Here is a 23,140-nt window from a genome sequence, read left to right as displayed (position 1 = left end):
TACTGTAATGTAGTGCTTGCTGGTGTTTACAAAGGTGTTCTTAAGTTGCAAAATGTCGAGAAGTCAGCTGCTCAGCTCCTAAAATGCCTGAACGTTTCTCTTGTGCTATACAGTAGCATCCTTGCTGTGGCTCTCTGTGGACTTAGAATAAAATTATAAATGCCGCTGCTCATCTTTAAAGGCTTAAATGATTTGGCTCCTGGCTACATCAGTGAACATTTATCTCCCTGTGCACCTACACGTCATTTGCACTCTTCTGAACTCTCGGTTCTTTCGGGCTTCATTCCTCAGCACAAGACTTCGTAGCAACGCTGCTACTGTCCTCTCCAGATCTCACGAGCGAAGCAAGGCTCGGCAGAGACGGGAGACCTTTAAAGAACACCTGGTGCCGATTGACCAGCAGGTTTGACTCTTCTCACTGGACCAGAGTTCCCACACTGATGCCCAAGTATAATAAATAATGTTAATAATGTTTCTTTATTAGCCCTATACAATTTCTTGCATTAGGAATTCGTCTTTTCGCATACCCCAGCTTTTCTCCAAGGAGACACAGACACACAGACAGGGAGAGAAGCTTGGGGTCAGAGCGCAGGGTCAGCCATTGTACGGCGCCCCTGGAGCAGTTGGGGTGAAGGGCCTTGCTCAGGGGCCCAACGGAGTAGGATTCCTCTGCCGGCCGTGGGATTTGAACCAGCAGCCTTCCAGCCACAGATGCAGATCCTGAGCCACAGAGCCACCGCCCCGCCCATATATAGTGTATAGTGACCCTGGGCACTGCTGGAAGAGGTGCTGCCTTTCCCCTGAATTGTTTAACCTAGGACTTGACAACTGGGCCATCAAAGATCCAGTGACAAAGCACAGCAGTAATACAATAAACTGCTATTATGTGCCAGGAGAAGGAGCAGAACTAAATAATTGCTTCACGAGTGGAATGAATGGGGAATCTTAGGTAGCAATTGTAATCACTCTCTCAAGCACCCACTATACAGTAGGTTAGAGACTAGAGGCTGAATTATGACCGTTAGAAAAACTAAATCCAATTATTACTGTCTGCCAACATATCTCAGTTTTTGAAATAATGAGAATATTAGGCATTGCATTCCACCACTGCAGGGAAAAATATCCCTCCTGCACGTCGTCACTATTATTAAACATGCACAAGACATATAATAATAATTAAATGGCTCCTTAAGCCAATATTTTAAATGACACCAAAGTTGACTGGAGTTTCAGAAAATTTGGGAATCACTGCTTATTCCCGAAATACTGTCCACCTCATGTTCTTCACCGAACACTTCTACAGTACATGGGTCTTTCACTGTCTGTATCCTACAGGAAATGAAAAACACTCATCTTCTGAACTAGTACCATTTCCAATTTTCTTTTCCACTCAGTAGTGTGTACATTTATTTTTAACATCTAAATGCAGGCTATATGCTAAACATTATTGTATATAGTGGTACAAAATAGATATTCCTTTACAATGACATAACAATGATTAATTTTCAGCAAACTTTTTAATTACCTGCATTATATATTGTAAATTAAAACCACCAACTTGAGATTTCTTGGAAGTGGTTTTACTGTCAATGTCATTTTGGAATATGAAATTCCAACTCCAGCAATCTATTTCTCCACACTTGGAACAGCTTGACACACTAAAATACTGATCCATGACTATATCTATGCTGCAACGATAACCAGTCCCAAATGTCTAAAAATTCACATGCAATTTATCACATCGTTTTCTACATTTTTCCATGTGTGACTAATGTGAACAATTATATCAGACAATCAATTATTTGCCTAGCAGAACAGTTGGCAAGGATTTCAGCTACAGTGATTAAGTACATCTGCAAATAGTTAATTTTATAAGCAAAACAAATCAAAATTAATGAAGCAAAGCCATTTGAAGAAACTGTTCTAATCCAATCCAAGTCTTATTTGCAGGGAGATGTTAGCACAGCAAAAATGCCAACATCAAATTGTAAAGAATGTCAATGTTTGTTTTTTTAACACCAACGAATCTCACATCTATGAACAAATTATTAATTTGGCTGATGCTTTTATTCAAAGTGACTGATATTTAAACCCATTTATATGGCTGAGTATTTCACTGGAGCGAACTGGGTGAGTCGCCTTGCTCAAGGGTACAACAGCAGTGCTTTATCAGGGATATAAATCCACAACCACCCAGTTATGGATCCCGAATTACCACTCCATAACAGTGGAGCATCTTCAGCATTTAGACCTCTTTGATGCCAATAAACACTGATATAATGCAGGTAAGCTTGATTTGATTCATTAGGTCATTAGTTGTAAAATTTCCTTAAGTACTCCTGATATTGATATTAGAAGGATTATTCTAAATAAACCTGTTTAATCTGAAAAAAGAAAACGCATGTGAGAGGCTTAAAGTTAAAGGTGGACCTTTAACTGAAAACAATTGTGGCCACGACTGCACAGTGGCCGTATGTCATAGTATCGAGGCTGTAGTTACAGAACACAGCAAAAGTACAAAATTAACAAATGTTCCGAAGAGTCCTACATTTTCAATGAAAAAGTTCAAATTCTGGGAATCACAAAGTGTGAACGTCGCAGCTGTATCATGACAACACGAGCAAATGGGTCAGTTCCAAAGTGCGCGGATGTGCGTGTGAACACTGAGAGTGGGAGGTGCCTCAGAGCAAATGACGAGATTTCCTCACACTTACAAAACCATTAATGAGATGACAGCAATAATTCAGTTCCAATGTGCGCAATGAGCATCCATTAGGAGCTGTTATGGGATTTTTCCTATTTCACACTCCAGGTGAGAGGGCCTGACGCACTTCGGCAAAACATTTTCTTCAGAACTACATCTTATAATTAATCATCGGTAGGACCTAATCCAATTCCATACTATTGTCAATTTAGTGCACACCGTTTCATCATAATGTCCTTTAGCTGGAGTAAGGTCCTTATTTTGCTACTAAATGGTAAAATAAAAGAGCAAAAAAACCCTTCATCTGCAGAGCCTTCCTTGCTTGTGGCAGAGGGAAAGAATAAGCTCAGGAATTGCAGGAAGAGAGGAGAAGGGGTGAAAGCAGAAGAAAAGTTTAAAATTCAGCTCCCTTGAAACGATCTGTAAACTAGTTATCAATACTCTATTACTAATGACCTAAAGAGTTCTCAATAATTCTTCGTAGCCCTAACCTTAATCTAACGCGTGGAGTTCAGGCCACGGGTTGGGTTTGTGTTTTGGGCAACTCCTTCGTAAACACAAGATGATGTAACGACCAACGTAACAACGATACAGAGTAAAAATTAATTATTTTTTTTATAAACCGTGCCAGAACTGCGGTTAACCGAGCCCCACTTCTGGGAAGTCCTGGCTGGCTCTCCAGTCTCGTACTGTCACCGGACATCTCTACCGGAGTTGTGCTCTCGGCTGTGGACAGAAGCCGTGTCCTTCAGCTTCCCCTTGTGTCGTGCAAAAAAAAAATAATTAAAATAATTAAAGCGGATTTATTTCAGCCGGAGAATAGTTGGACGAGACGGCATTTCATTTCAAACTGTTGGGACTTTCTAGGAAAGTACAGGCACTGCTGTATTTAAGCCTCACAACTGTATGGGAAGGATGCAAATGTCTCGCTGGTTGAGTCAAACAATAACGTCCCCGTCTTTAAGTGGCTTAATTAACGAACACAACAAATGCTTTGTGGGTGACCGTAGCATACTGTAGGAAAGAGTCTTCACTTCTCAATAGCCATTTCAAGTAAGATACTCTTATAAGGAACAAGTAATAGGTTTATTCCATGTTGAAAAAAAGAAGAAAGAAAACACGTTTCGGCCGTGGAATCTTCACAGTCAGGCTCCACAGCTGAAACGTGTTTTCTTCTCTTTTCAGTATGGAATAAACCCATTACTTGTTCCTTTGCAGCCTACGCATTCTGACGCAGCTCCCCACCTGAACTACTACAAGATACTCTTATATACTGCTTATACTAAAATTAGGTTACAAGATTGCATACACGGATATTGATCAATACAGCGAAAATGCGGTTATTGTGGTTCAACTTAATGATGCCAATTTTTTGGGGGGAATGGACTTTTTTAACAACAAACCAGAAGCAGAACAGAAAGAGTACACAATGCCATTCCATGAACACTTTTTGTCTGCACCAGATGCAATTTTCTTAGGTGCAATCATGTTCAAAAATGCTCTGAAGAAAAGTCTGCACTCTGAGCTCATCTCAAATTCGGAAAAAGTCTTCCCAAGTGAAAAAACACAGACAAATGCACCCTGTTTGACTTTATATACAGAGCATTTTCTTTCAGAGCCTGAGAGGATTTTTTAAAATTTCCTAGGAATTATTCATCACCCAAAGCTATGCTGACTAGACTCGTGTTAAAACCTGAAGGCCAGAGAAAAACACCCCTAAAGACATTTTGCTAACTTTTTTAAATTTTAAAACCACTGAAATATTGAAGAAACTGCAGTTTGGGCTCAGATATGTGTCCTTTGGCTTTGTTCATCACATAATCAATGAAGTCAGATGCAGAAAAGTCTATCATCAGTGTGCCCGGCTCTTCATCTTCGTTAATTAGGCACAGGCTGTGTGCTCACATGTTCAGGCTGCTTCTCTGAGAAACACAAGATTCCTCTCCAGACACACAGAAAGCAAGGACGATATTTCTACAAACTGTGTGAATGAGAAAAAGAACTTATACTAAACCACTTATTGTAGTCTATACAGTCATGTCTTCTGAAAATCAAAATTCAGTCTTTCAAAAGAAGCTCACTAAATATGCAAACACTGAAACACATGACTGTGTAATTTATGGAAATGAGGGTAGTAACAAGCACACTGATTTTAATAATTTAAATGACAGCAATACTAAATGATTAATTCTAATACTAAATGACCAATTAGGCTGGTGAAAGAGGTGCTCTCGGTTTATAAAGTGTAATTGCATTACGGATGGGTCCGCTTGCATTTGCATGAATTGACAAATTCTTTTGCATCTTAGGACTGCTGTAAACAGATAAACTATAACGCTTTTAACATTTTCCAATTATAACTTTAAGTCATTGGTAAAAAAAACTACAATTCCTTTACTGCCATTACAGCTCCTGTGGCCTTGCTTGGGACCTATTCTGATTTAAAAAGAATTACAAACTAGCGTTCATTCCTGTCTTTGCAGAAAATGAGCTGATTATATTGAGTTAAAATTATATGATTTCTTTCACAATTGCATTTTAGAGGTGCTTATCCACTTTTTGACACTTCACAATATCTACGTCTCAAACACAGACATACAAGATGGGTACCTTGAATTAATGAGTTATCTTCTATTTTATGTTAATACAAAATAACAAAATCTACTAGCTGACACAAACCTTGTGTTCAAAAAAGTGTTCAGTCAGAAAAGCTCATCACTGAATTAACACTGACCCTGACTAATTTATTATTTGGCATTCTCCCCTTTTTCAATGGGGGGAGATTAATCCTCTGTCGATGACATCAGATTCTTCCCAATCACTGCATAAAATCATACAAAGGTGCCTTCTGATTAAGAGAAATGATCTATGCAAAGATAGAACCAGTCGAGGCGTGTGCACAGAGCACAGGAGCAGAGCCTTACAGCCCAGACAGTGTTTGAATCTCGGCTGTGTCTTTACCCAGCTGTGACTAGGATTCCCCCAGCAGCGATCGAAAAAGTATCTGCAATAGACTGGATCGGCCACTGAGCCAAGCACGCCACACAACAGCAAACGCTATGACCTGCGAAGTGTTCAGGTGCCTCTGGTCTATATCGATGAGGGCTGCCACTCTCACAATGACGCAGACAAGACCCCTCTGCCACCTCTCCTGGGCGGGTCAGGCAGGAGGGGGAGTGTCCAGCCACGCCAACAACGGATCAATCGCTCTCGTTTCGGATTCGGCAGCTCCAAACTGGGTGGGATCAAAGCCAAAGCCAACTGGAGATTTCATTTAAAAGCAAAAAGCAGAAAACTACATGGGCTGAGTCCCAGTGCCTGCTATGCATGGAGAACACAAAGATCTCTTGAGCTTTACACTTTAGAGCATCATTTGATCAGCAGCAATGCTGGGATTGCAAACCCCATGTAACACAGCTTTGGACTATTTCACACGTGCAGTTTCCCTGGCATTGTGATGAAGCCGTAATTCGACATCATAATATTCTCTTTTTCGTTCAACGGCTGCTGCTCAAATGCCCTGACAAGAAAATCCTCCCTAATTTATCTATTTCACTTCCAGAATCTCATGCTTTCAGAAGAGAGCCGCTCGACTTTCTTCACTCCCCCCATCAGGCTTTAAAGCTTGTCCTGCCGTTTAAAAAGCAGGTTTCAAATCAATAACTAGAAAACAAAGATGCAACAAAATTTGGAAGAGAAAGCATGATGATCACCTTTTGCAGAAAGAAAGATAATTTCAAAGAAAGCACTATAATCAGAGAATTTATCTAAACAACACCTCCATCACAGCAATGTTCAGCATGTTTTAAATTATTATTCAGGTAGCTCCAAGGCAAGGAAACACTGTAGCTGTATGAAATTAAAACACATTTGTCTCTCAGCTCTGGCTGTCAGTATTGTTCTCCTTTCCTTTATTTGAAATCACAGATATATTAATTCAGAGTTTAAATACACATTTACTGTCTTTATATACTGTTTGTATGTGTCTTCATGTATTGATTAATCGTGAATATGTATTTCTACATCTCCAGGAACTTCTCAAGAGTTACAGAAATAATGAACGAACCCTATATCTTGATTTTATCATAACTATTTAAACATAAAATATATCACTGTGAAATGGTCATAGATTCTGAAAACAACATTGATCCCATTTAATAAACATGCATAATACCATTGTTAAGGAAGAAGGTGCCTATATTCATGACTCCTTCAGTGTAAAAGTCAGCGTGACAACGTTTTTTAGGGGAACTGCAATGCTATTTTTATATTTCGTGGTTAGAAAGAATCAACAGTAAGTTGATGGGTGCATTTCAAATCATGATGAAAGTAAAATGTACACAGAAACTTGCAAAACCTCCAATGTACATCAGAAAATAGACAACATTTCCAGGTATGCGAAGCACCATGTTCTGCAACTCAGAACAAGGCAACAAAATCTCTGATGAGGTTACAGGGCCCTGTTACATTGTGAACAGTCAGGCTTGTGAATACATCTCTTTAAATTTAATAGAAATACTGCTCTCGGCTTTGAGACATTTTCGCTGACAAATACTACTTACTTGTTAACTCTGCATGCAGACCACGTCGGAACATTTCTGCGGTGAAATGTCCACAAACCTGTACTTATTTGCTTGTACTTCGCAGTACAATAGTTATCACAGGGACTAGTGAGCAGGAAGGGCCGCTTCACATCACAATTCAAAGGAGTTTGCGACAACATGGCCACTTACAATACTTTCAAAACGTTCACGATTTTGTGCTTAATTGAAAATCTGTGATTTTTTCTACACTATCAATGAATTTATTTTGTTACTGAGATTTAATAACCGGTCTGAGAAATTTGGACTGCAGGTCCCCTTTAATTGGCATATCAAAGGTTTTCAAATTAAATTCACTGCTCAGTGTTTTTAAGATTGTTATTCCCACTAAATTAATGAGCACATTTAAGTTAAGCTGAGGCATCTTGGAATAATTAATGATCTATATTAGAAATCATTAATGATGGAGTGATGATGGGAAGTTCTTTCAGAAAAATTTAGAATGGTTACCGAAATTTCTTTACTACTTTAGATTCTACTAATGTAAATTCCAAACTCTTATTATTTCTTTAAAACAGGATTTAAATGCCATTTTCCTCCGACTAATAACAAAACGTTCTTATTCAGGAACACACTGTAGAAAGGGTTTTCATTATGAGAAGCTGGTCACATCCACTGATCCCGGAGCTCGGCATTTACTTGGTAGTTCTTTCGTACTGAATGACATGAAACCAGGAGAACACTTAGCACACATATTTGTGTCTATACATGGAAGAATAAATTAAGAATGATAAAAGACTGAGATACAGAATGAAACCAATGGAAACAATCAATACTTGTCAATCCAGTACGGGGACTACAGTGCATGTAAAAAGCCTCAATGTGAATTAGTGCACAAATGTGAATTGCTCATACAAACATCTGTAACAGACAATCATGTTTTTTGAGAAATGGAGAGCTGTCATTTACTAGATTAATGTCAGAATAATATAACGATACTTACCCCTACAGGCTGAAAAATAAGACCGTCTACTTCATGACTAACTTGAGAGGTAAAACTTCCTTCCAGGAGCTAAAAAAAGAAAGCAGAACAGGCTTAGTTGAAAAATGATTACGTTCCCATGCATACTGTTCACTTAGAATTAATATTTCTACGAGAATCAGCCACTTACAGTGACCAAAAGCACTGGGGCAAAATTATTTCTACATTGACCTCGTTTATATACCCTTCTTCTAAGAAACTATCTGCTGTGTCACTTCTCTTGACATAACCTCTCTGTGTAATATGATACTGAATTGAGTGCAATGATGCATAATTAGCTAATAACGTTTGAATCTGATCAAATATCTAGCTGCATTAAGCACCAAGCATGTAAAGTACAGAGTAATTCCTATTCTGAAAAAAACTGTGCTGTTTATGTCTACGTCCACATGGTAGATGTAAGAAACGCTTTCAGCAGATGAAAGCCGAAGAGACGGATGTTCTTTTAAGTTGGGCATGATCTTCATCCAAGTTAAACATGTTTGAAATCAAAGTAAGTTAGCAATGCTAAAGGAAACAAAGTGGAAAAAATATATCAATTTCACTCATACTTTGTAAGTCTGCTTTTAAGACTCAGCTGCTTAAAAGAAATACAATAGTCAAGGATAAATGTGATTCTTTTAAGTGGGATGCAAGGTACAGTACTTAAACATTTCTAGGACAGCGATTTCCACAAAGTCAGACGCATGAGGTTCTGCGATAAACTACTATACAATGACGCATGAAAATGTAAGTGCTTCTACATAGGTTGAGCCCTATTGTCCGGACATCACTGTTTTGTGGCTGAGCAAAAACAAAATTGCAAGTCGATTGGGACTGGCATTCCCCTGGAGATAAGATGGACTTCCACATGCATGCTGCACAACAGCGAATCCTGGAACAACTCAGCACCTGTGACAATGCAGTGACACCGTGCAGAGATGCCCTGCGATCAGGGCTGTTCTCTAAGGGCCTGCAGTGGCCAAGTCTAAGGGGCTCTGACAAGCGGGCTTGTCCGATGGACGTACTGCTCTTTCTCTTCCTAGCAGAGCAGATCCACTGCTAAAGAACTGTCAGCTTCACACTGGAATGGGTAGAAAACAAGTGGCTAATCCACTTTAAAAAGAAAATAACACACAACTAAAAGACCACAGTCCCAGCTGAACCCTGGAAATAAAGAAGATGTGGAACATTTACAGAGGACCTATCCACAACAGAGATAAAAGAGACTGTGTGATGAAAATCACCATGTCGTGTGCGTGCGTGCCAAATGAACAGAATCTTTCAAGTTATTACTTAATGGATCAAAGAGCTACAAACACCTGCACGAGTATGATGGATCTTCACAATAACCTACAGTATTTACTGACCACAGTCCTTTTACTTCAGCAGTAGTGTTTAATTACTTTGATGTACTGTAATGCACATTATGGGACTTTTCCTTTTTCTTTTACAAAACAAGAAAATATACATATAGATCAAATGCTGTTTGCTTATCTCTAAATGTGTGACAGCATCAAGTTAAAAATATTCTTGGTGCTAAAGATAACTTGGTTATTCAGGTCCTGAGCTGAAAGAAGACATTTGAAAGATGGACAACATCTATTCACCGGTCATTCTATAGTATTTAGTACACAGAAAGAAAATTTTCCATCTGTTTTCATTTCTGTGCAACAGTGGTATCTCACTTAACTATATAATTTACGCTGTGTGGTGTTGTCTGCTGTACTGTGTACTGTATGTCCTGAGAGATCAGTGTTAATAAGAATTCTAACATGGACATATGGCAATAAACTGTACTCTTTACCAAGAGCTATCATTGTTTTTCAAGAGTGATATTTCACAACTTAAACATAGGCCCCAGAATTCCACTTACAGTATCAGGCTTACTCAGTTGCTGTCTGCATGTCTCCTGATGTGCTCTGCTCTCAAAGGTTAGTATGTGGTGAAAGATATATACGGGTACAGGGAAGAGGCACAAACCAGAACAAACAAACAACAGGCTTCACTAACTGCCTTTACTTTTTGTTTATTCTGAAACGCCTCTGAGATAAAGCAAAGCCAGGAACTCATTCATGTCAAGGTCAGCACCTTAAATCAGAATCCGCAGAACAGAAATGATATTTCTGCTACGAGCTTCCACAGAATATGCTGGAATGCAGGCTTTCATATTCTGCAGGTTGCCTCACAGCTCTGAAAGTAAACGGACTTTTCCGCGGGCGGCTGCAAAGGTTGTTTTGTTTTAATTTCCTGGCTTTTCAAAGAGGTACGTGCATCACAAAATAAAATTTAAGAATTGCAAATGCAATAAGCCCGCTGCACAATATTTCAGTTATCACAGATGCCAATTGGACACTTGTGTGAAGAAATTCACTCCAGCAACACAACGAGGGGTTCTAGCAAGCCCACCAGTTGCATCAGAAAACACTCCATAGGCACACGATCAGCTGTTGTCAATGAGGCATTCTGCCCAGAGCTGAGAAGCCCTTCTGGCATTCTCCTGTCAGCTGCTTACCAGTTGCATGAAGATCCAACTTGGATCTTATTTCTCTAGAATGAAACAATGTCATTTGGGCTGCTCCTTTATCTGAGAGTTAATGTTCCTCTCCACAAAATCAAACTCTGTACCAGCTGAAAATGCGCCCAAGGGATATTTTTTTATCCAGAGATGAGGGCTCAAAAATGTAGGCGGTCAGGTGCTTGTACTCTGTTGCCGTGATGCCCTGCTTTGCAGACTGCCCTTCAGAGAAGAAAAAGAGCTCAACTGTCAGCACAAGCTATAGGAGCAGAAATTCACTCTCAGCATTGCAGCCTGAGGTATCACTCCAGGTATATCAAGTTAGGAACAGACTATGCAGCATTTGTTCCTGACAGAATTTTGTGCAGTTTTCAAACAGTGAGATGCAGCTTAGCGCAGGTCGGGCATTCAAATTCAGGTCTAAATCTTATAATCAGCGACAACAAAACCATTTAAAAATGAAAATGATTTGATCCCTCTAATAACTTAGTAAGCCCATGTACTGCCTTTGTCCATGACACAGATGAACTGGTCAGTAATGTGCACAAAAAGAACACCGAAAGAACATGCACCCGTAAGTACATGTTAGATTTAAAGAGGTGTTGTTTATTTGAAAGGGACAGTAAAAACGAACATGTTCGAAAAATGAACCAGCCACAGGTGTTCAGTAAGTGGGAACAGACATGCATTTTGGAACAGCCGTGCTCGCCTTTCAAGCTTGGGTAATTAAAGAAAGGTCTCGCTTGCTTATTATCACCACTTGGTTCTTACTGATTCAGCACCCACTTCAAACACCAGCTGCATCCCTGTCTGAGCTGAAAACTGTGCCGAATTTCAGAAGGAGTAACTACATCACAGTCAAGGCTGGAAGGCTAAATTGCAGGATGCTGCCTACTGTACAGAGCAAGAATGTTTTTGCCCTGTGCTGCACGCAGTCCAAAGCCCGCTTTCAACACGAGGTTGTAATAAGTGAGGTGCACCCGAATGCGTCAGTGCAAATACCTCTGTGGAGAGGTTCTCTTCAGTCAAAACAGGCCGTACAGAGAGGACCAGTTTTCTAGATTTGCAGTGTGGCAGTAGATAAGTAAATCTACAAAAGAGCTGACACCATTCAACCCATCTAGCCCACTGGGTTGCTAGTAGCTAACTGGTCTGAGGATCGCATCAGCCACCCCTTCAAAGAAGCAATGGTAGAGTATGTGCAGCGCCTTGCGAAATGTTTTCACCCCCTTCCAAGGAGGCCCCATTCTGCTGAACTAGAAATTCACTCTCAGCATTGCATCCTTATATATTTTCATTCAAAACTGCACGTTCAAACTGAATGTTTTCATGAATGAAAACGAGTTCAGTCTCAAAAGAACCGCCTGGGAAAATCAAAAACTAAAATATGCTGATTACATACTTGTTCTATTGATGAGAGCACCTTCGTTTGCGCTAAGCTGACTGTGAATTGGGGACAGACAGCAATTTGTTTAAGACGCGCCACATAGTTTCTAGCAGATTCAAGTAAAGACCTTGGCCGGGCACAGACTGGATTGTCTTTATTCGTTTTTTTCATTACAAATGTGCACTTTAAAAAAAGTGCATACCTGTACATCACTTGTGATGGCTACATAAATGACCTCCTCTTAAACGTTCTGAAAGTTCTTCTTCCACGGCTTCCACAACTTGGCTGGGAAGCTTAAAAAAATTCAGCCTGTTCAGCATTGCCGACAGAAGGCAGTTCTCGAGCTGTGTGGCAAACATGTTACTGAAAAATGATCGCAATCATCATCATCATAAATCAAAAACGTGGCATTTAAGATCCACTTTCCGATAAGAGTGCATGAAAAGTCCAAGTCCACTCCAAACCAGGCAACTGAACTCCCAAATAAAAACGATTACACACATTACAAACTATTTTAAATATGCACACTGTAAATGTGTTATACAGCATGGTTTATAAATGTCCTGTTACATTACACTTGTGAATGTTTATCGAGTTCAAGTGAAATGTGATGTGGTGATTGTTAGTGATAGGTGGCAAACGGTGAGGAAAATCCAGGAGTCGTGTGCCCATAGACAAATCTGCTCTGCGCAGCATTCTTTGGATCATTCTGTTCTCTGTAAAATCAATCACATTTTAAAGTTTTACCATTTCACTAGTAAAATTACAATTTCATGAAGCGAAAGAAGCACCTACGTTAACATGTAAATGTACATTAAATGTCTTCTGCCAGATATCAATGGCATACAAGTTTTGGAGCATACATTTGATATACAATCACCTGATATAATTAATAACAATGATAACACTGTACAGTGCTCTTTACCCCCAATCACTCCGTATATACAGCAGGAGTACCCACTGAAGTGCTTCGCCCTACAGCAGACACTATGTGCCAGCAGCTCCATACATTCAGAGCTGTGCTTTGGTGTAATTAATGTGTAATTTCGTTTTTTTTCCCACGGAGCCCAGCAAAATTCTAGAAAGCAAAACTATGCAAATGAGGAGAGCTTTTACTAAGGTACAGTGGGTCCCACAATATCGTTATGCAAATGGTACACAAATACAGACTTTATGGCACCCCAGGACATCTAAAACAAATCAAGAGTCTCTTGACTGTACTAAGAAAGCATAAATCATAAAAAAATATTCTGAAGGCATAAGCAGTTGCTTGTGTGTGGAAAACACACTTCCACGAATTAAAACCACTTTTTGGTCGCTCCCTTGCTCAGAAGTCAAATTACATCAGACATCACAAAATGTGATGAAAAATGCTCAACGACTTCCTATAAAAGATTAGCTGCTGCCGGATAACTAGACAAAGATCTAAAGAGCCTTCTGGCCCCCAGTCGAGAGAAGGGGGAATCGTTGCCCAGTATTTACTCTCCTGAAACGGAGGCTGGATACTCAAGGCGCTTCCTCGCAGCTGACAGCTGAGGGGACAGATCCTGCGCCTGTGAAAAGCTTGATTGTGGGGTGGGGGCATTCTCATCAGGGCGACTTCACCGACACGACCCTTCACAGGAAGCACAAACTGAGCACATCCTGGCAGCGGCGAGCTGCTGGACCACTCGCCCAGACCGCCGACCAGAAGCCTGCAGGCTGCCGACTCGGAGGCGGTGCAAGAACGTACTTCAAGAACGCAAGAAACAGGACAAACAGGCCCACGAGCTCGGCTGACTGCTAGTGGCTGAAAGTTTTATGAACTCTACCGATTCCTTTCTTAAAGCATCCCACTATGTCAGCCCGAACCATGTCCTTGATGTTGGTTTCAGACATGTACAGCTTTAACTGTGTAAAGGTGTATCTCCTTATGTCCGTCCTGAATAGCCCAAGACTTATTTTCCGGGTCCTTGTGTTCCTGTTGATTTTAAAAGACTCCCCTGTGTGGGCTTGATCAATACCTTCCAGAATTTGGAACTGCTAAGCTAAGTTCCAGGCTCAAAAACCTAAAATGACTGAGTTCCCGTAGCCTGTGGTAGTATGACAATCCTTTTCACTCCAGGAATATTTTTCATTGCATACAAAATGCATCCAAGCATTTTGTTCACTTTTTTTTTTAACTTTCCCACATCGTCTAGTGCAGAGGTCTCCAGCCCTGGTTCTGGAGAAGCCCAGTCCAGTTAGTCTTCTAGGTCACTACAGTATATGGGTCAGATGGATCTTGTATTACTTGTACTGGTGTTAAGCTATTTGCAATACAACACATTTTTATACCATTTGCAAGTTTCAAGTTTTGCTCACATATTAACCCTCCATTATATTATGAGACCCAAAACCATGTAGCTTGCAAAAGTCACAATCACACCTACAGCTAAAGAACATACTAAATTTAAGGTTGTATCTATGCATGCTTTGCAAACAGATATACATACTGAATTTTAGTTTGTTCAAAATCACCACAGAACACTTAAAATAATCAAATTAGCGCTCTGTGTTCAAGCATTATTTTTTACTAAAGACTACGAGAGCCACTCATTATGCATAATCAGAGAACTAGAACACATCAAAGACTGTAAGCAATCTTGGGCTATAATTATAACAATTCCAGGGGGAAAATTTAGAAATGTCACAATAAGGCCAATATGTCAGAGAGCTGTCATATTGTTTAAATGTCACACCTTTAAAACTTTAAACATCAGTGCAAACCAAATGCCACAAAAGATTACTTTAAAATACTGAAAATGTGCTGAACCTACAGAACCCCTCACTGGAAGTAAGACACTCTGGAGACAGAATTCAATTTTCAGTGAGAGACTGTCTTTTCCCATGTGGGTCTGGTCCTAACTGACTGACCACTTGGCTCACATTTTTCTGTGTGAACTTCAATTATACAAACATTCCTGTTTATCAATCAAGAGGATCACTGACCTGTAAACTGCTCCTAACTTCAATCTGACTGGCCACCGCTCTGTTACATTCACACACACTGTATTTAAAGCAATATGTAGAGTCATACACACAGGAGCATTTTTCATTGACACTGAAGCACATTATTAGATTTTAATGATGTGCAGCAGTTTCCTCCTTCCATGAGCATACTGTAGGTCAGGTCAGTCTCTACCATTGGTCCTGAAGAGCCTTAATTGTGTTCAACTTATAGGTCACCTGTTTCCAATGATTTGGAATACCTGTAACCTACTGATGAATTAAATCAAGTAACCTGCTGGTTACTAGGGCAGAGGTGTCCAATCCAGTGTTTTGGAAAGACCCAGGAAACCTGCAGACACAAGACTGCCAGGCCAGGATGAGACACCCCTTGAGGGCTGAAGGTTTCTTGGAGTTTGGTCCCAAGTAATCTTTAAATTACTTCATTGAACAAATCCCAAGATTTTGATTTACCAAGACAAGAGGAAGTCTACCCACTTCAATTCACTACTGTTGAGAGCAACTACAGTATCAGTGCTCCTTAGGTGCCTCTGTTCACTGCTCCCCATTCCTTCTCCTCATTCAATGACACACTGGGTAATAATCTCTGCTCTGACTTCAGGTCTGAAGCGTTTTGACGCGGTACCCCTCTGCTGGTCAAATGTGCTTCTTTTTCTTTACGTGAATGAAATGACACACATGAGAAAGCAAGCTGGGAAATCGCTACAGTCATTCGGCAATTGTACTCTTTAGTTCTACTACTACTCTGTTACTGTGACATCCTGGAGATCACATAGCTTTTCATCTGAAAACCACACCTGTTTACACACTTTGCTATTTTCAGATGGGTTTTCACTTTTGTGGAAGGTAACGTGATTTCAAAGGTTAATCTTTTTCCATAAAAAAAAGTAAATAAACCCTTTAGTGTTAAGACCCCTTATGGCGTGTGCTATTTATTTACCATGATATTTCTATGATATCTCAATAATGACATCACTTCATAAAATCACAGAGGAACCTCAGGAAGTGCAGATTATATTACAAAAACAATATGGGAAATAACGTCTTTCTCTCAAAAAGCCAAGTCACACAAAACTCTCACAAAAAAATTAATAAATCAATAAATCTAATAAGGTTTAAAGCTAAAAAAGCAGATTCATTTTTCATATGAGCTTTACAGACAATAAACTAGGCCAAATTGCATTTTTATGAATGTTAAGGCTGGTCCTTCAGGGTAGCACAGCCAGGTATAATGGTCTTAGTGACAAGAAAGGATTCTGTGCCACAGATTAGGCAAAAAGTAATTGAGTCCCATATTAAAAATCAGCATTAGCAGATTGAAAATTGCTGAATAATGGCGGATTTTACAACACCATGTAGCCTTCTCAAGAGAATCTGTCATTTACAGACAAGGGGAATAGTCTTCACACTGCCCGAGCATAAGATGCTGAGAAAACCTTTACTTGATCAAATTCACATGCATCAGGCTACTTAAAAAAAATAAAAATGCAAAAAACCTTGATGCTTTTAATATCTGACATTTTGAAGGCCAATAGAAAAGAATCAATACATTGATCATTAATGAACACTGAACTGAGTTCAATAGGCTGTTAAATTCATCAGGGTACGTGGCGAGCTTAGTCAAATATGCACCAACTCACAATAAACAGTAAAGATAATCAATTATTTAAGATACAACTAAGGAAGAACTGATTATGAAAAGCCAATGATCATTTGAAAAAAGAGGATAAATTCTGCTATTATTTTCCAAAAAATCTTCTGTTGAAAATGTCCCCTCGTTAACTGTCACAATGGCCATATTCTGTGAACTTTAACAGCGTGTTTTACTGTCCGCTGCCCTTCAAATGGTTGTAGTCCTGCTATGAATACATTTTCTCTGTCTCTATGCTCATTGCATTCTTCTGTTTCCCTGTCCATTAGAATCTCAAAGGAGACGATGCCAGTCGACTTCACTAATCAGATTTAGGACCTTCTTTCCCATCTGAGTAATTTGGTTTAGACTGGTTAGCATTGTTATGAAAAATGTTATGAACAACAAAACCTTTATCAAACAATTTATGACACTGATAGCATTATATGGTTCAATACATGGTTTAAAACAAGGAAGTAAAAGGCTTATTCCATGCTGAAAAGAGAAGAAAAACGCAACGTTCTGGCTGTGGAGTCTTCCTCTCTTCTGTTTTCAGCATGGAACAAACCTCTACTTGTTCCTTTGCAGCCTACGCATGCTGACTCCCTACTTAAACTACATGGTTTAAAAGAACCCTATGATACTGTTCTTTTAAAAGTACATCTCCTGTTTTTAGAACATTAATTTAAAACAAAAGAGAAAATAACAAGCGATTCTGTCTCGTACTCTGCCAGCTTGGAACCACCAGTTCTTAGACCCTTTATGTTTACAACTCTTGCACCAACTGTTCAGGGAGGACAATGCAGACAATTCCTCTAACACTGCCATTCAACATGATGCCAGCTCACAGAGTCTGACAGGACAGGGCGTGCTGATCAGAGGACTGGGCACGAACTCTGGTGCCCGACGTGTCTTGGCTGGAGAAGCTGTGTGTACCCTAGCCAAATGAGGCCCAAACTGGGGGGTATCGAGTTAATTGCCCTCCGCATCCTGGGAAATCCCACAGCGACTGGCTAATGAGTTAAATGTTGCATCTCATTTCCCTGCATGAAACGAAACAGTGAAGTCACATTTTCAGGAGAAATATGAAATAACAAAATACAAAACTTTTATGGAATTCAACATAAGGAAAATATAAATAAAACATTGGCTCTAAACCACAAAGATGGATAATAATAATAATAATAATTGCTTACACTTATATAGCGCTTTTTCTGGACACTCCACTCAAAGCGCTTTACAGGTAATGGGGACTCCCCTCCACCACCACCTATGTGCAGCATCCACCTGCAGCCATAGTGCGCCAGAACGCTCACCACACATCAGCTATCAGTGGGGAGGAGAGCAGAGTAATGTAGCCAATTCATAGAGGGGGATTATTAGGAGGCCATGATTAGTAAGGGCCAATTGGAAATTTGGCCAGGACACAGGGGTTACACCCCTACTCTTTTCGAGAAGCGCCCTGGGATTTTTAATGACCACAGAGAGTCAGGACCTCGGTTTTTTACGTCTCATCCGAAGGACGGCGCCTGTTTACAGTATAGTGTCCCCGTCACTATACTGGGGCATTAGGACCCACATGGACCGCAGGGTGAGCGCCCCCCGCTGGCCCCACTAACACCTCTTCCAGCAGCAACCTTAGTTTTTCCCAGGAGGTCTCCCATCCAGGTACTGACCAGGCTCACACCTGCTTAGCTTCAGTGGGTTGCCAGTTGTGAGTTGCAGGGTGATATGGCTGCTACGATATGGCTGATATGGATAAAAATGCTTTTTAACAGCATTCAAGGTAGATTTTGTTTTTAAATGTGATGCTGAGCGATAAGTATGCCATTTTTCTTTCTATTAGCCATGAGAAGTGACACCTTTTGGTCTCAACCTATCAATTAGCTTTCAAAAACATCTTTGACAGATATTTTCCAGTGGACAGACCCTTTTTTTCCCCACAATCTTACTACCCTTCAAATAGTTAAACTATTGATAGTACAAAGATCAAAAGTTACACCCCATAAAAATTATATCCCATTATGCTAAAAAAATATGTTTATTATTTCGATGCTGCAAAATATATCCAACAATCTGTATACATTATGATATTTTCACTTGCAAACTTACAGGGCAACATTAATTCTATAGAACTAAATGCACGTACAGTATGCATAAAAGTAACCTCCACTCAGTCAGTATAAAGAGAGAACAGGACAGTATGAAAAGCAAATTGCTTCCTACATCTTAATGGTTTGTCATGTGATGTACCTAAAGTGAACTAATTTGTGACTACAAATATTCTGATGTCTACACATCTGAATACATTTACTTAGTGAGATTTTTTAAGGAAACAGTTATTTGTATATGTCCTGCTATATGTCTGAAAGGTGTAAAATACAATACTCGCAGAATTGTAAACATATGAACATATGTAAAACATCTAAAGCTTTTTTTATGGTAAAGATTCAGGTAATTATAATAGCATAGAAAGAAAGTTCTAAAAGGTTATGACTTACTGACAGTTGTTTTTCTGTGCAATGTACAAAGATACATAAAAGAATGCAATTTCAGAGCAAAACCTGGTGCTAGACAGCTATTTTGTTCTGTTCATATTCAGCCTGAGTAAAGAAGCAATCAGCCAGGTAGCTATGAAAGGAAGATTCGAATTTTACAGGCTGGACTTACAGTGTGTTACCTCGAGCATGATATTTAAGATCTTTGAGTGGTAGTAGCGTTACGATCAATCTTTAAAGATTGCTTCTAAGAGCCCTGAGAAACTCTGTCAGGTGCTACATTAAAAAGTCCATTTAGGAGTTGTTACAATTTTGCAAGAAGATGATACTACGTGCTTATATTGATCTTAAAACACAAAAGAAAGAAATCTATGATTTCCTTTTGAATCAGGAGAAACAGCAGTAGAAAGCCATATGTTTGTTTTAAAGGAACACACTAATGTCAGTAATGTATGCAGATGTATGGTTATCCAACAGTAAAGCAAGTTCAGTTGTATTGCACTATAAAGTATTTTATCATGTACAGTATATAATCAAAGGATCCTTTATTCCTTTAAAACCAAGCCAAAGTAGATCTTTTTTTCGTAAATGTAAAAATAATTTCAAAAGTTAAATGGTTTCAAATGATCATTTAACATCATTCTTATTAAATTATCTTCTATTGTACTGAATGATGTACAACCAAAGTGATAGTAATTAAATGCATAAATTGAAATACCCCTAATAGAGAAAACAGTTTAATGTTTTAAATTAAAAACTGCAGTCACTTAATTGACAACTACTAACTAAAGATCATCAATGTGTGAAAAAAAGTGATTATCTCCTTGTATAGTAAAAAAAGAAATTACCACTGACCACTGGAAATCAAATAAAGGAGATGGAAAAATGGGTATATTTGTGAAGCAAAACAGTAAAAAAAAGTCTTGAAAATACAGTCTTGCAAAAGATTCTTCTAATCATCAGTCTCATTTTCACATTCAAGGGTGAAAAAAATGATGTAAGCAAAAACTACAAAGAAAATTAAAAAATAAAATGCTGAGTGTTTTAACCACCTTCAGCTAGCACTTGGGAGGAGCAGCTTTGGCAGCAATTACAGCTGTCAGTCTACTTGGACAAGTCTCTACCAATCAAGATTTAATTCCCCATCTTCCGGCTTATCCAGTTATACAAACACTTGAAGGCCTGGAGGCATCAAGCGGGTGCAGCCAAGTGCAGGAGTCCAGTAGGGTGCAGTCTGGAGGGAGGCATAACTCAGCATCGCAAAGTGAGGGATTGTCGAGGGGCTGGGGGTGAGGGGGGGTCGGCGAGGAGAGGGGGTGAGGAGGGGTCGTTGAGGAGAGGGGGTGAGGAGGGGTCGTCGAGGAGAGGAGAGGGGGTGAGGGGTCGTCGAGGAGGGGACGTCGAGGAGCGGGGGTGAGGAGGGGTCGTTGAGGAGAGGGGGTGAGGAGGGGTCGTCGAGGAGAGGAGAGGGGGTGAGGGGTTGTCGAGGAGGGGACGTCGAGGAGCGGGGGTGAGGAGGGGATGTCGAGGAGCAGGGGTGAGGAGGGGACGTCGAGGAGCGGGGGTGAGGAGGGGTCGGCGAGGAGCGGGGGTGAGGAGGGGTCGGCGAGGAGCAGGGGTGAGGAGGGGTCGGCGAGGAGCAGGGGGTGAGGAGGGGTCGGCGAGGAGCGGGGGTGAGGAGGGGACGTCGAGGAGCGGGGGTGAGGAGGGGTCGGCGAGGAGCAGGGGTGAGGAGGGGTCGGCGAGGAGCAGGGGTGAGGAGGGGTCGGCGAGGAGCGGGGGTGAGGAGGGGTCGTCGAGGAGAGGAGAGGGGGTGAGGGGTCGTCGAGGAGGGGACGTCGAGGAGAGGGGGTGAGGAGGGGACGTCGAGGAGCGGGGGTGAGGAGGGGACGTCGAGGAGCGGGGGTGAGGAGGGGACGTCGAGGAGGGGTCGTCGAGGAGCGGGGGTGAGGAGGGGTCGGCGAGGAGCGGGGGTGAGGAGGGGTCGGCGAGAAGCGGGGGTGAGGAGGGGTCGTCGAGGAGCGGGGGTGAGGAGGGGTCGGCGAGGAGAGGGGGTGAGGAGGGGTCGTTGAGGAGAGGGGGTGAGGAGGGGTCGTCGAGGAGAGGAGAGGGGGTGAGGGGTCGTCGAGGAGCGGGGGTGAGGAGGGGTCGGCGAGAAGCGGGGGTGAGGAGGGGTCGTCGAGGAGCGGGGGTGAGGAGGGGTCGGCGAGGAGCGGGGGTGAGGAGGGGTCGGCGAGGAGAGGGGGTGAGGAGGGGTCGTTGAGGAGAGGGGGTGAGGAGGGGTCATCGAGGAGAGGAGAGGGGGTGAGGGGTCGTCGAGGAGCGGGGGTGAGGAGGGGACGTCGAGGAGCGGGGGTGAGGAGGGGACGTCGAGGAGGGGTCGTCGAGGAGCGGGGGTGAGGAGGGGTCGTCGAGGAGCGGGGGTGAGGAGGGGTCGTCGAGAAGCGGGGGTGAGGAGGGGTCGGCGAGAAGCGGGGGTGAGGAGGGGTCGGCGAGGAGAGGGGGTGAGGAGGGGTCGTTGAGGAGAGGGGGTGAGGAGGGGTCGTCGAGGAGAGGAGAGGGGGTGAGGGGTCGTCGAGGAGGGGACGTCGAGGAGCGGGGGTGAGTAGGGGTCGGCGAGAAGCGGGGGTGAGGAGGGGTCGGCGAGGAGCGGGGGTGAGGAGGGGTCGGCGAGGAGCGGGGGTGAGGAGGGGTCGGCGAGGAGAGGGGGTGAGGAGGGGTCGTTGAGGAGAGGGGGTGAGGAGGGGTCGTCGAGGAGAGGAGAGGGGGTGAGGGGTCGTCGAGGAGGGGACGTCGAGGAGCGGGGGTGAGGAGGGGACGTCGAGGAGGAGTCGTCGAGGAGCAGGGGGTGAGGAGGGGTCATCGAGGAGCGGGGGTGAGGAGGGGTCGGCGAGGAGCAGGGGGTGAGGAGGGGTCGTCGAGGAGCAGGGGGTGAGGAGGGGTCGGCGAGGAGCGGGGGTGAGGAGGGGTCGTCGAGGAGCAGGGGGTGAGGAGGGGACGTCGAGGAGCGGGGGTGAGGAGGGGTCGGCGAGGAGCAGGGGGTGAGGAGGGGTCGTCGTGGAGCAGGGGGTGAGGAGGGGACGTCGAGGAGCGGGGGTGAGGAGGGGTCGGCGAGGAGAGGGGGTGAGGAGGGGTCGTTGAGGAGAGGGGGTGAGGAGGGGTCGTCGAGGAGAGGAGAGGGGGTGAGGGGTCGTCGAGGAGAGGGGGTGAGGAGGGGACGTCGAGGAGCGGGGGTGAGGAGGGGTCGTCGAGGAGCGGGGGTGAGGAGGGGTCGTCGAGGAGCGGGGGTGAGGAGGGGTCGTCGAGGAGCGGGGGTGAGGAGGGGTCGTCGAGGAGCGGGGGTGAGGAGGGGTCGTCGAGGAGCGGGGGTGAGGAGGGGTCGGCGAGAAGCAGGGGTGAGGAGGGGTCGTCGAGGAGCAGGGGTGAGGAGGGGTCGGCGAGGAGAGGGGGTGAGGAGGGGTCGTCGAGGAGAGGGGGTGAGGAGGGGTCGTCGAGGAGAGGAGAGGGGGTGAGGGGTCGTCGAGGAGGGGACGTCGAGGAGCGGGGGTGAGTAGGGGTCGGCGAGAAGCGGGGGTGAGGAGGGGTCGGCGAGGAGCGGGGGTGAGGAGGGGTCGGCGAGGAGCGGGGGTGAGGAGGGGTCGGCGAGGAGAGGGGGTGAGGAGGGGTCGTTGAGGAGAGGGGGTGAGGAGGGGTCGTCGAGGAGAGGAGAGGGGGTGAGGGGTCGTCGAGGAGGGGACGTCGAGGAGCGGGGGTGAGGAGGGGACGTCGAGGAGGGGTCGTCGAGGAGCAGGGGGTGAGGAGGGGTCATCGAGGAGCGGGGGTGAGGAGGGGTCGGCGAGGAGCAGGGGGTGAG

The 23,140-nt window shown here is 43.1% G+C and overlaps 1 protein-coding gene across 1 annotated transcript in view; it reads right to left on the bottom strand.

Annotated features, from left to right (window-relative positions):
• Positions 1-23,140, bottom strand: part of rngtt (RNA guanylyltransferase and 5'-phosphatase) — a 171,725-nt gene that overhangs the window by 47,795 nt on the left and 100,790 nt on the right. Inside the window, exon 12 of the mRNA XM_006626151.3 lies at positions 8,249-8,317. Within this exon, the coding sequence (XP_006626214.2) occupies positions 8,249-8,317 (69 nt within the window). The remainder of the gene's footprint in view (positions 1-8,248; positions 8,318-23,140) is intronic.

The sequence above is a fragment of the Lepisosteus oculatus genome, chromosome 2 (genome assembly GCF_040954835.1).
Source record: "Lepisosteus oculatus isolate fLepOcu1 chromosome 2, fLepOcu1.hap2, whole genome shotgun sequence".
Classification (NCBI taxonomy): Eukaryota; Metazoa; Chordata; class Actinopteri; order Semionotiformes; family Lepisosteidae; genus Lepisosteus; species Lepisosteus oculatus.
The sequence above is the reverse complement of the archived record's forward strand: the minus strand, read 5'-3'. Positions and strand labels throughout refer to the sequence as shown.